Here is a 13,480-nt window from a genome sequence, read left to right on the forward strand (position 1 = left end):
CCCCAAATATGTCATTTGCTCCAGAAATATGTCTGTTACTTGGGCCACATAGTCAGTGAATCGGGCATCATGACTGACCCCGAGAAAACTGCTTGTGTTCGGACGTGGCCGGCACCCACCTTGGCTACCGAGGTGGGCAGTTTTTGTTGCTTGCGGGGTTCGTGTCCATTGCTAAACCTCTCCGTGCCCTGATGGCCAAGGGCATATTGTAAGGGTACTCACCATTTCATTGGGGGGAGGCGGAGGAAGCTGCGTTTCGCTCCATTCGCGATGGCTTGTTAACTGTCGTCCCCTACATTTTCCCGAATTTTCGCTGCCGTTCATTATGGACACGGATGCCAGTAATACCGGCATTGGTGCCGTGTTATCTCAGATCGTTAATGGCGTGGAGCACGTGGTTGCGAATGGCAGCAGGGTGCTGTCCCCGGCGAAACAGCGGTACTGCGTTACACGCCGGGAACTGTTGGCCATTGTCGTATTCGTGCAGCAGTATCGGCCGTATTTGTATGGGCGGCACCTTGAAGTGCGTTCGGACAACGCGGCGCTCCAGTATGCGTTGCGTGTGGACCAGCCCTTGGGCCAATTGTCGCGTTGGCTTGAAATCCTCCAGGATTTTTCGTTCAATGCCACATATTGTAAGGGTACTCACCATTCGAACGCCGATGCCCTCTCGCGATTGCCAGCACCCGGGGAGTGCGCATGTTTTTCCGGTTCGGGTCGCTGTCGGCCATGCAGCTCGACCTCCCCCTCCCCTCCCGTTGCATCTGCATCGAAAGCCGTTGAGGGGACGGGCAACGTCCCCGTCGTGTGTGATGCTACCTTGGGTCGAAATTATATAGTATGGGAACGTCGACAGGCGGAGGATTCGTTCCTCCTTAAGCTGCGCCGGCGTGTCATGGTGACCGCCGATGGTGATACACCACGGGATGTGAGTTCGTTTGTGCTGCAGGGAGGATTTCTCATGTATTGGGATGGAGGATTGTGCCATTATGCTATTGTTGTTGCCCTCGATATTCTCGGGCCGTTTCCCATTTTGGCGCGGGGAAACAAATATTTACCCATGGGCGTCGAATATTTCTCACGCTGGCCTATGGCTTGGCCGCTCCCAAATCAGTCGGCTGTTGCTTTCACCGACGAGTTCTTGAACAGCTATGTCTTGGATAATGGGGCTCCTGAGCGCCTGTTGACGGACCAAGGTAAAACAAATTATTCCATGTTGCTGCGTGACGTTGGCGACTTGCTGGGTACAAAAAAGGTACGTATGTCCCCGTAGCACCTATAAATAGATGGCATGGTCGAGCGCTTACACCGGACTGCCATGTTGAGTCACTTGGTCAGCGAGTCGCAGGTTGATTGGGATTTGTATATCTTGCTGCTTACAGGATGATCCCACACACGTCCACCGGTTACTCTCCCCTTCTTTTTTTATGTATGGTAGAGAGTATGACCCTCCCATCGATGTGCAGTTGCAGAACGCGCCCGCCCCGAAGGTATCCAAACTTTCCGATTCGATTCAATTCACAATGGGCAAACTTTCTGAGGTGCGGGAAGCCGCGAGTGTTAACTCCTGGGCCAGGCAGCTGGCCAACGAGTGGCTCAAGGGTGGCTGCATTTCCATGCATGATTGGTCGTGCGGCGACAAGGCCTGGTTGCATTGTCCGCAGGTGCCAGTGAGCACATCGCCTAAATTGCTGCGACCTTGGAGAGGGCCGGTTGATGTCGTTTGGGTCGTGGGGCCCAAATGTGTCCAGGTTTGGTTTGGTAAGCAGAGCTGGTTTGTGCACCCCTTTCGCCTGAAGCCTTTCTTCACGCCGTGCGAGTTTGTTTCATCTCAATATCGCAGGGGCCGAGTGTCGGGCGTGTCCGACGAGCTGGGGAGTGCATCTGCCGATGCGGGTCCTCAGGAGAGCGCTTCTGTTCCGCCCCCAGGCGCCGCGTGTCTGATGCCTCGCACGCGGCTGCTCGTGTTGGCCTCGCGTGCTCGGAAGGCCAAGGACCCGACAACCCGGCCTACTGCTCTGCGTGAGGAGCCGGCTTCATCCGGTCAATCTCTTGCTCTCTCTGGCCCTCCCAAAGTGGTCGAACCCAACCCGTCTGGAGAACCGGCATCACGGACTCATTCAAAGACTCGATTTGTATGATCCCGCACATTGCACACTCTCATACCGTCATGGGCTGTCGCGTGAGTCCTGGCCAGTATTTGGCTGATCCTGTTCGCCATCGAGCTCACGAGCGTTGTTACCCGTTGAGGGTGGGAGATGTTGATTGTGGGGATTTCGTGCACCGGGGTTGTCGGGTTGACCGATTGTTTTTTTTCACGTGTATATATTGTACAGTTGGGTTGAGTTATTTTTTGTTGCCTTGTTATGTTGTTGGAGCACACTTGTTGTATGTTATGTCGGTTGCTTGCTTTGGGGGGAGTTAGCAGCTGGGACGGCTGGAAGCTACGTAGGGGGGGGGTGATGTAGTGACTGTGATTGTTACTGTATGGTGCCCGGACTTGCGAAGTCACGGCCGGTGATGTTGTCATTGCGGGCAGCCCGGGTTGCGGGCTGCAGTACCAACGCTAGTGGTTGTTGGGTAAACGCGGGTGAGCGTGAAGGCACTGCGAGCAGCAAGTGGTGCTATCTCCCAGTGAGGGAGCGAGAACGAGCATCAGCCAGCCAGGGTTACTCTGAGGCATGACACTCTGGCTGACCTGTTGTCACGTGACCGGACGATACTGGAGGGGGACCACAGATGGATGGGGGCCGAGGGGCGGTCATGTGGTCCCAGAGAGCTCTCGGGAACATTCGAGAAAGAGCCCGAGGAGCCTGGAAGGTGGGCGGGGCTAAGGGCAGAGCCAGCCCCAGCCCAGAAGCATATAATGAGAGCTCCGTGAGGTGCTCGGGGTTCTTCAAGTGTTGGTGTTCGAAGAGCCACGTCGGGGAGAAGAAGCCTCAAGCCACGCAGTCCGGGACCCAGCTTGTGGACGGGCCGGGATAGCGAACCGTGTCTAGCTCTGCTGTAGCGTGGCTAGATGGGCATTCAAGACCCAAGTGTAGGTTATGTTATGTCGGCGCTTTTGTGTTAAATAAATTGTCCCTCCCAAGCAAACGTCTGCGACTCAGTTGAAATCACTACAGGTGTATTGCAGCAAGCAAAAAGCAGACTGCGACATCATATTCGTGTGCAATTTGTAAGGATGCGGTGACACAAACTTATTTCATTTAAAGGTTATAATCCCTTGTTCATCATGACGTCCTTTTTACTTCTATCTCTCAATAGCGTTACGGAGATCGCGTGACGTGAGGGTTCTGCCTTTGTAGTGAGGGTTGTAAGTTGACGCTGAGGAGGGGGGAGGTGCCTTGCCCCCCCCCCCCCATGTGGAGTGACGTCACCCACTAATTATTATAAATATAGGGGGGTGTCCATTTGGAGGATATCACCTGGTCATGATTATTAATCAGGGGGGCTGTTTGATGTGGAGTGACGTCACCTTCTCATGATTATTAATGAGGGGGGGGGGGTTTTCCATGTGGAGTGACATCACCCGCTCATGATTATTAATGAGGGTCGGGTCCATGTGGAGGACGTAACCTATTCATAATTATTAATGAGGGGGGCTGGTCGACGTGGAGTTACATCACGAGCATTAAGGACAGACATTCCTGGGTGACTATAGTAGGTATCACAACGTAATTGGAATATTATACAGTAGTCGCTCGGGTTAACGTTTTTAATCCGTTCAACGAAAAGTGATGTTCATCAAAATAACTGTTAGGAATTGCAAGTTAAAAGCATGAATCTGTCTTCGAAGACAGCTCTAGCCCTCTCAAATATGGCGAAGCTATCTACAGACTCGCCTCATATTTCCTTCCGATTCCATATCATTAGCTCTCTTTCCATTTCTACAATAATGGCCCTACCCTTGAATATCCTGGTAGAGGAATCCTTCACATTGGTAGCTTTAATATTGCCCTTATTTTGCAAATTGTAAAAATGGTGGCTCAAAGCAAACTCACTCATACGTGCACTGTTTTTACCCCTTTTTCATGATTATCAATACTTACCTGCTTTGTTTTGAGGGAAAATACTTTCCTACCTCTTTTCTTTTCCTAATTCGATTTAAGAGACGTTGCAATCACTATTAATTCCCTTGTAATTTGAAAATTAAGTAAAACATCACTGAGCCTCCAAGAGAGCTATTTCCATTGCCAAAACATAACGTAAACAAAGACAGTCGAGGTCTAAACGCTCATAAATGGCTTTGGCTGATTGGCTGGGGCATGCTCAGCCCACTTATGAGCGCTCAGATCAGCCAAAATTGGCGTGCGTGAATAACGTAAACATACCGTTAATCGAAATATTAACACAACTCAAAACCATGGGGTCCCTATGGGAGGTGAAACATTAACCGAAAAACAAAAACTGACTGCTGTGGCATTGTCTCACTCTTCAGTGCCCCTTATGTAACACGGCACTAATAGAGTCCAGTTTGTCACTGTGGTGCGACATCTCAGACCCTGCAACATTGTAAACGACTGCCCAATCACATATTTCAAATGGCGATCTGAAACAAATCCACACGGATACTTCTGAAGTAGTCGCATAGATATCAAATCTCGACATCAATTTGTAATCTGTTGCAATCTCCAAAAATTCCATACGAAAGAAGAACTGTGCCAATAGCCGTTCCACAGTAATTTGCAACTGTGCCTTGTTCTGTGGCTTCCATAACTTTGGCCCATTACTCTATCTCTCAGTCCCCATCAACAGATTAGCAATAATCCCACATGCAGACACTAATAAGTACAAGAGTGAAATTAAATATATTTTGATTAAATCAGATCGCTACTACTTTAAGAAAACATTCGTCAAAATGAACAGGAAACCTCAGTTCACTTTGCTCGCCATTTAATCGCACTTACCATCTAATGGTCCTCTTGCCTTTAACACCAAGGAGATGACCTGTTTGGTGGACTTGATGTGTTGGCCGACAGCAGCTCCCCCGCAGAGCACAGCCAGGGAATTGCCTTCACTTACCAGTCCATCCCAAACCTCGAGCCGTTCCAGTACGCACGAGTTGCTCTCTTGCAAGCTGTATAATGAAACGGCAAGGTGAGAGTCTATCCGCAGTTTTTTAAAACTAATTTGAAACAAACATTTTTTTTTTTACCAGGTAAGGCCCACTGAGCTATGTAGCTCTTTTTCAGAAGCGACCTGGCCAAAAATTATAGCTCAACGAAGTGGCTTATAATGTGGCAATTTATAACAGCCAAATACTCTGAGCGCATGTTTCTAAATTTAGAAGGAAAAACCGGAGGACCCAGAGAAAAATCCATGCCACCACCGGGAGAAAATACAAACTCCAAATATACAGGATTCAGGGTCCCGATCAAACCCCCGACCTCCTGCACACAAGGTGTGGTAGCTAACATCTCGCCACCACATAACCTTAAATGGCTTTCTCATGTCGCTGCTAGCTAGTATTAAAAATCTAAACATTATTATTTACATCCAGAGGGTTGCCATCTCTTGCACAAATTAAACCTAGCAATATTGTTCAGTCAACCTTGGTCTATCAAAACATTGCAGAATATTCAAATTAGAATCAATAACTCATTTTTATCAAAATTACCAATTTTTTCTTTTATACATTTGGTAACTTTAAAATTTTCAGAACAGAACCGCTCTGACTGTTACTGATTGCAACGGGTACTGTAATTAGCATGTTTATCATTAGGGTCGATTAAGTGCGTAAAAATACACACAATGCGGGGGTTACGTTCCTTGAATATTCCGTGTTGGGCGAAACCGCGTTCGACAAATAATAGACCTCATGGGAAAAATTGTGTTGGGGTCCTTGGTCCGAAATACATGCTACCCTGTAATCCACGAATTGTTCAACTTACGAGACCTCCACGGTTTGCAAGTATGTCTAAAATGTACAGGGGCAAACTCCTGTAATCCGTGATTTGATAGTGATTAAGATAAAACATGCCGTGTATAGTGTATTGTAGTGTGGATGTGTGGTGTTTTTTATGTTTAAAACAATATTTTCTTACCTTATGTTCTCAAATTTAATTTTTATTACATTTGGAGACACGGATTGTATTACAAATGTATACGTCAAAGACGTGTTATCTAGGGTAAAATTATTAGATAATATGACTCCATCATGTCCTGAAAGAGTAATTGTCTTCTCCACAGGAACTTTAAAGAAAGATAAATAAAAAGTATATGTTATACATTTAAAGAGTTTAAAATAATATGAAATGCATCAGAGAAAAATCCTTACATATACGAGTTTTGGTCATCCTTTGATAACTAATGCAAGTGTAGTGTTTAACGTACTTTAAACAAGACAGCTGCATTCGCCAGCATGGAATGTTTCACAAATTTTAAATGTTCAATAAGTTGACTTAGTTTCCCTATACTCACTACTCGTTTGGCTTAGGCAACTTTGTTGGTGACATCCCCCCCCCCCCCCCTCTGAATGTGATGTATTTTTTTACCGTGCATTGTTCATTGCATGTTGGTACATTGCAGTGCGTATGTGAACTGGGCATGAGCAACATCACGAGGTCATGAGCACAATGCAGGGAAATTTTAAGATGGGATTTTCTGTTGGCAGAAACTTTCCATGGAACGTATTCCACTCAATTCACAAACTCCAAGTTCAAGGACGCAGCACTGAGCATCATTATCATTGGTGTTTAAAAGCTAGTAGTTTTTTTGTTCCTGATTTGTATTTTCAAAGTGCAGCTCTGTCTTGAAAACTCATTACTCCTGTGTCAATAATCTGTCTCTTCACATCAAAGTGATTATCTTCATCCATCACAATTCTACTCTGCTCATGCAATGTTGCTTAACTATGACCATACTTCTGCTCCCTTAGCCTTATAAATTACCAATATATTTTACAAGGTTTTTATGAAATGTTTTTGCATAAACCTTCAATTACTGTGGTTGAGTCAAATGGAATTATTTTCTGATTTTCAAACATGAATCACCACTATACTCTTTGTTTATTTCGGTAAAGTCACGTATGTAGAAAAATAAAATAAAATAAATTAAATTAAAATAATACATCACGACGTTTTGATCGCAACACAAGCGGTCGTCCTCAGGCGAAAAAAATATACAGTAGCAGAACTGCTGAACCAGGAAGAAAATAGCGAGAGAGAGCCGTTACAACAAGGGGTTATATAGGTTTGAGTTAATGGGGAGATTATGGAGAGAGATTAGGGAGAGAGGTTAGCAAGTCAAAGTTAATGAGCTTCCGTCACCGCATAAGAACACCGTGGCCGTACATGCGCACAGGAGCAGTGTTAATGGGATATTAATGGAAGATTATGGAAATTATGGAGATTAGCAAGTTAATTGTCACGTCTATGTGTAACACAAGCTGCGGCGTTGGCCGCTGCGCTGTGGCAGGAAAGAGTGTAAAGGGCCATGGTGGCCGTGCCAGTGAGACATGCAGCCCATAGAACAGCAAGAGCCATTGATGTATCGAGGCTAAGGGAGAAAAAGTGGCCATGTTAGTGATACCCCAGCCCGTTAAAATTTCAATATTAAACCTTTAGTAGCAAGTGTATGTTTAGCTTCGCGTGTGCATCAGAGTAGTGCATATTTGCCTTTTACTAACCTGCACATATCAAAGAAGCTGCTTGTGTATCATCACAGAGTATGTCATTCCAATAGCAATTGAGTACACTAGTTGCAGTTTTGGGGCAAGATACACGTTGTGAAAAAACTGAGCTAGATTCAGGACCAAACTGGGTTGTGTTTCCAACGAACGATGCATTTCCGCACTGAAGAGACTTGCACATTACATCTGCATCCTGGTAATCCAACACTGAGCTACAAATTCCATGCCAGTCTCCGTTCCTGTAGACTTCCAACCGACCCTGACAGCGACTGTCGCCTCCCAGTAGTCGAATGCCAGCAGCTGCAAGAAAAAATAAGTAATATTGAAAAAAACTTTTTTTTAAACACGCTTAATTGAAATGTACCGTACGATTAATGGAAGAACTCCACGACTCCAGGAATTGGCCCCGAAGCTTTCCATAACGTAAGGGACCGTGGTGATTTACAGCCTTCGTTAGTTGAGCATGGACAATAAGACCCAAGCCGAAACAACATGTGAAAAATAATGTTTAAAAATATATATATTTTATTTTCTATGATAGAATATAGTATTGTCATCAGTATGACATACGTATAACAAGTTTGCAGTCGATACCACATTGGGAAGTGGGTTAAAATTGAGTTACAAGATTTGATGATACGACAAAAAAACAGACAGTTAATAGAAAGTGTGTAATAAAAAGAGTGTTTAAAAATATATTTTTTATGATAGAATATAGTATTGTCATCAGTAAGACATAACTAAACGAAGTTTGCAGTCAATACCACATTGGTAAGTGGGTAAAAATTTGAGTTACAAGATTTGAGGATACGAAAACAACAACAGAGTGAGTTAAATAAAAGCGTGTAAAATAAAACAACATCTCTGTAACAATATAGAAAGCCAAATTTTCGATTTAAAGCTTTCGTGACTGCAGGAATTCATCTTCTTGGTTCTTTCGAGTAAAGTCACGTAGAAGGAAAATAATAAAATAATAAAAATATAACATAATAAAATACAATTCTCACGACGTTTCGGCCACAACGCAAGCAGCCATCCTCAGGTGAAGAACAGGGCTGTCGGAAAGACAGCGTCTGAATGAACACCACCAAGCTTGGCAGCGTATATTTAAGCTGGGTTAGAGGAGGAGGGAGCCTTGACGCTGCCAAGCTTGGTGGTGTTCATTCAGACGCTGTCTTTCCGACAGCCCTGTTCTTCACCTGAGGACGGCTGCTTGCGTTGTGGCCGAAACGTCGTGAGAATTGTATTCTATTATGTTTAATTTTTATTATTTTATTATTTCCCTTCTACGTGACTTTACCGAAAGAACCAAGAAAATGTCACTAACATGTTCTTTATTTAGTGTGATGTGGTCATTGGTTAATTTTAGTGAAAGTAACAAATATGAGATTTCATAGGTTCACGGACAATGCATACATATTCAAAGCATGTTTGATTGCGGGTTTTACCACAAGGATGTGTGGTCAATGGACTTGATGGTTCTTCTGAGTTAACATTATCCTGGCATGATAGTATTGCACGAACACATTATTATACAATAATTATATCAATCTGTATTGGATGAAAAATAGTTCCAGATCAGATCCATGGAACATTATTTTCAATACGAAATGAACCATGTAATTGGCTATACCTAAATTGTGTTCCCATCATCTTGTGGAATCCACATTTCGATTACCATAGTTGCCCTGTACTCTTCGCCGATATAGTGAGAGCAGATCTGCATTTATTTACGTTTATTAAACATTATATCCTAGGTATGGAGTTAAACTGAATTCAATGATGGAGCCTGTTGGTGATGGCTATTGCACGTCGCCTGCAATCTAGCACTAAAGGCAGTGAGGGTTGGTGGATCACCACACAAATGATGGGAAATACCCTTCCAGTGGGTGTTGATGAGGTGCCATATCTTGGCTCGTCATAAGGCGGAAGAGCAAGTGTGGACTAATCTCAATCTGTCCCAGCATATTTGTAATGCGAGCAAGGACAGGGTCACGTGAGTGTGGGCGGAGTCAGGGTCACGTGAGGAGGAGGAGGAGTCAGGGTCACGTGAGGGGGAGGATATAAGGGGAGAACCGGAAGGGGATTGGGAGTGGAGACAGAATAGAGAAGGGAGAGGCCACGCGGAGTGCTGGCGAGGAGTGGCGCGATTGCCACGAGGTGGGAGTCACGGAACAGTCGGCCAGTGGTGTTCGTGGGGCAGCGGGGTGTCTGCAGAGTGTGCGGGAGCACACGGAGCAGCAGAGTGGCTGCTGAGTGTGCGGAGTCACACGGAGCAGCAGGGTGGCTGCGGAGTGTGCGGAGCACACGGGCAGCGGTGTGGCTGCAGAGAGAGAGAGCGGAGGACTCAGACGACGTGCGGAGGCACGAGGCGGAGAAGATGCGGGTCCGCGCAGAGACATCGCGGGGTGCGAGCAAGAACCCAAATAAAGGACACGGAGAACAACATCGCCTGAGAGTCCTTTATTACATATGGAATAGAGTGTTGCCGCCTTGCACATGTGGGTTTTCACTTTGTATTACAGTTTGCTACCACATGTATTAATTGGCCGAAACATCGTAATATGTGGATTGCAAAGTGTCATGTGATGCAGTTGCATTAGTTACATGTGCAGTGTAATAACGATGGCTGCTGACGAAAAAGTGGTACTGACAGCAGAGGGCAGTATACACGTCAGCAGAGGGAGTATATATGGGGGTGAGGAGAACTAAAGAGAAGCTCAGGAAGGGGTCCATCTGGAAGCCCAGTATCATGCTAGTAGGTTTGAGAAAGGGGGCGTGGTGAGAGCAGAGTGAGGCCACACCAGGAGGATAAAAGGGGGCCTGGGGTGAGAGCTCAGGGCTGTTGCTGGAAATGGATCCCCTCGCTGTGTCGCTGTTCGTCACCTTCATCGCTACCGTCTTAACGATCCTTAGACGCCGCTATCCAGACAGCCTGCCAACTGTACTAGCTAGATAGTGCCGTTGAATTAGACGGATGTGTGACCAGTGTGTAAGCACGTAGGGCGTTTGTAGTTCCCTGAAGTGCGAGAATAAAGAAGGTACCTTCATGATCCCTGTCTCTGAAGTACATCACTACACATGTAAACAACCAACATTGTATTCGCATTATTATTATGGAATCACCTGAAAAACACGGCCAAGTAAGACAAAGGTAAACCACTTCAAGTATCCTTCCCTGGCTAAGGCCATAAAACCCCATTGCAAGGTATAGAGGGGCCGTGAATCAAGTGTGGATGGAGGGAGGTTGAAGCAAGAGACCTGCCCCATGAGCAGAGAACTTGACAAGAATAGGTCATGAAACACTGTTTACCTGAACAAACAACGCCATCATTTCCATTCTGCGTGCGATAATACTTGTTTGCTGGAGTCAGAGTACAGTTTGCAAGACTTTGCGCCACGCTACTGCAATAGGCATTCCATGTCTGACGCTGCCATAGACCACGTTGACTGACGGTACTCATGAGACTTCCACATTGCAACTCTCCACACACATCCCAGTTGAACCCATACAACGTGCCCCAGGAGCCGTTGTTAAACACTTCCACGCGGCCTTGGCATTGCAACTCACGGTCCACCAGACGCACTTTTCCATCTGAAATATAAAAGTTTCATGAAAAACCTTAGTGTTATTTTTGAATAGTCAAAGTGATCTCTTGATAAATTTTGCATTGAGGTGGTGCTCATCCGTTTACAGCTATGAGCCAGTGATGGCAATTTCTCACTACTATGGTGAGGATGATGCAGTCCACTATTTCCAAGTACAGTAATTTCTCATTTAACAAAGATGTGCTCTTAACAGGTTCTGCCTTAAGCAAACACATGTTAAGTGAGGTATATACGTTACATGGCAAAAATAAGTAGAAGATTCGAGATTGAAATCACATTTGCACTATAAAATCAGCCCGCAGGTCAAAGAACTGAGATAGGGTACATCGCCACTTCCAATATAATTCCGTGAACTGAATAATTTCACATACTGTATGATTTTGTGTACTGGATTATTCCGTCTACTGCAATTTGTACTTATATACTTTTATTTATTTAGTATCTATTTAAGGGCCATAACGGTGGTGTGATGTTATATTCCTCGCCTGATATACAAGAGGTTGAGGGTTCAATCCCATCCCTGTTGCCGATATATCTGAAGTTTGCATGTTTTCCCCGTTATAGTGTAGATTTTTTTCTTCGGGTCCTCTTGTTCTTTGCTCCACATTTAAAAACATGCGTTTCCATTATTTAGCTGCTATAAATGTCCATGTATGTATGGTCACTTCTGAAAAATAAGCTAATAGCTCAGTGGGCTTTACTTGGCAAGATAAAACATAGTTTTATAAGTTTTCTGAATTACTTATCTTTTCTGTACTTTGCACTGCTATCGGGGTTTGTATTGTTTGTTATTGTAACTTTCTGACCCGCCCGACTGGACATGTCAATAAAAGCTTCATAGCTCATCAGATTCCTCTAGTATAAAAATTCAGATTTTGGTATCATTCCGCGTATTGTATATTTTTGCACGTATACCCAAAATTACCGTGCTGAATGCCAACTCAGGAGAGTAGTGGATTCCCTACTGCTGAAAAACTGCGTTATAACGGTGTGCATTCCGCATTATAATGGTGCGTGTTCAGTGTTGTGCGAAGTGTTCCCGAATTGAACAGCAGCATTGTAGCAAAAGAGCGTTATAGTTTGAACACCACGGATTTAGCGAGGACTTACCACATGTTACCTAAATAAACTCAAAGGAGTTTAAAGCTTCAATGGTCAGAAATCTTGTTGAGTGGTAGAGGGTTAATGGCAATATTGTTTACATAATACGCCACACCTACGTGGCTGTGGCTCAATCCAAAAAGAAATGTGAATAATTTTATAAGCTACGAAAACCTAAGTTTTAGATTAACTATTAATCTCAACCAAATGACGTGTTTTAAAAATATGTATCTCTATAGCATAATTCAATAACCTAGAAGGCATTCAATGTCACACTGACACGAGCAGTACGTATGACTTTTATTAACAAATTATTTGTATTTTCTTTACCAAAATGTATGAGTTTAAGTAGCTGCAATTGCTTGTTTTATGTATGGTCACTATAGATAGATGAAATGGTTGTTATCTTCATACTCCATTCACCAACGTAATAACAATTGCAATACAATTGTAGTGACCCTCTCTAGTGAGGACGAGTCTATCTTTAGGACAACCACTCTTGGATTCTCCAAAAGGTATCTCTCTATTACAGATAGAGTGGATAGCCACTTCATATGCTATAAATAAAGGCTATTGTCCATAATATCACCGATCATACAGGCAGTTTTCGACTTATGAATGGGTGACATACCTGAGACCTGTTAAGTAATTTGTTCGAATCTCGGCACTAAGTATTGAATTGTACATACAGTCAGACATGAGGGTCATAAAGATATAAAAAAGTGTGCAATAATAGCACAAAAGGCACACGATGTTAGATGTGCAAAAATCGTGCCAAATGGTGCACTGTCATTGTGCATCATGCAGGATGCTGGGACTCATTACATCTCGCGGAGGATCGCTCCACCAAACAAAATTGTTTGACACCTCAGTTCGCAAGTCGGATGGTTGAAAATCAAATCGTATTGTGGTTCGTTCGTAAGTGCGGATGTTCATAAGTTGGACGTTCGTATCTAGGGGACTGCCTGTATATTTCCATTATATGCTGCTGCGTTATTCACAGACTATGTGCCAATTTATCCTATTACTGGCAAATAGTGTGCTTACTCTATATTGTACTTCAGTATTTTAATGTTTTAAATAAAACATTTTCTACAGAGGTGTCCAGGTGGCTTAAAGGAGGTGGTATTGCTGAGG

At 44.4% G+C, this 13,480-nt stretch overlaps 1 protein-coding gene across 5 annotated transcripts in view; it reads right to left on the reverse strand.

Annotated features, from left to right (window-relative positions):
• Positions 1–13,480, reverse strand: part of LOC133359879 (deleted in malignant brain tumors 1 protein-like) — a 144,005-nt gene that overhangs the window by 27,847 nt on the left and 102,678 nt on the right. For all 5 annotated transcript variants that reach the window (XM_061578440.1, XM_061578438.1, XM_061578436.1 and 2 more), the window contains 4 exons: positions 10,947–11,228; positions 7,631–7,933; positions 6,048–6,195; positions 4,911–5,080 (listed from right to left, as the gene is read on the reverse strand). In XM_061578440.1, coding sequence (XP_061434424.1) covers positions 4,911–5,080; positions 6,048–6,195; positions 7,631–7,933; positions 10,947–11,228 — 903 coding nt within the window. The remainder of the gene's footprint in view (positions 1–4,910; positions 5,081–6,047; positions 6,196–7,630; positions 7,934–10,946; positions 11,229–13,480) is intronic.

Source organism: Lethenteron reissneri, chromosome 66 (genome assembly GCF_015708825.2).
Source record: "Lethenteron reissneri isolate LAM-NWPU_2019-01 chromosome 66, ASM1570882v1, whole genome shotgun sequence".
Classification (NCBI taxonomy): Eukaryota; Metazoa; Chordata; class Hyperoartia; order Petromyzontiformes; family Petromyzontidae; genus Lethenteron; species Lethenteron reissneri.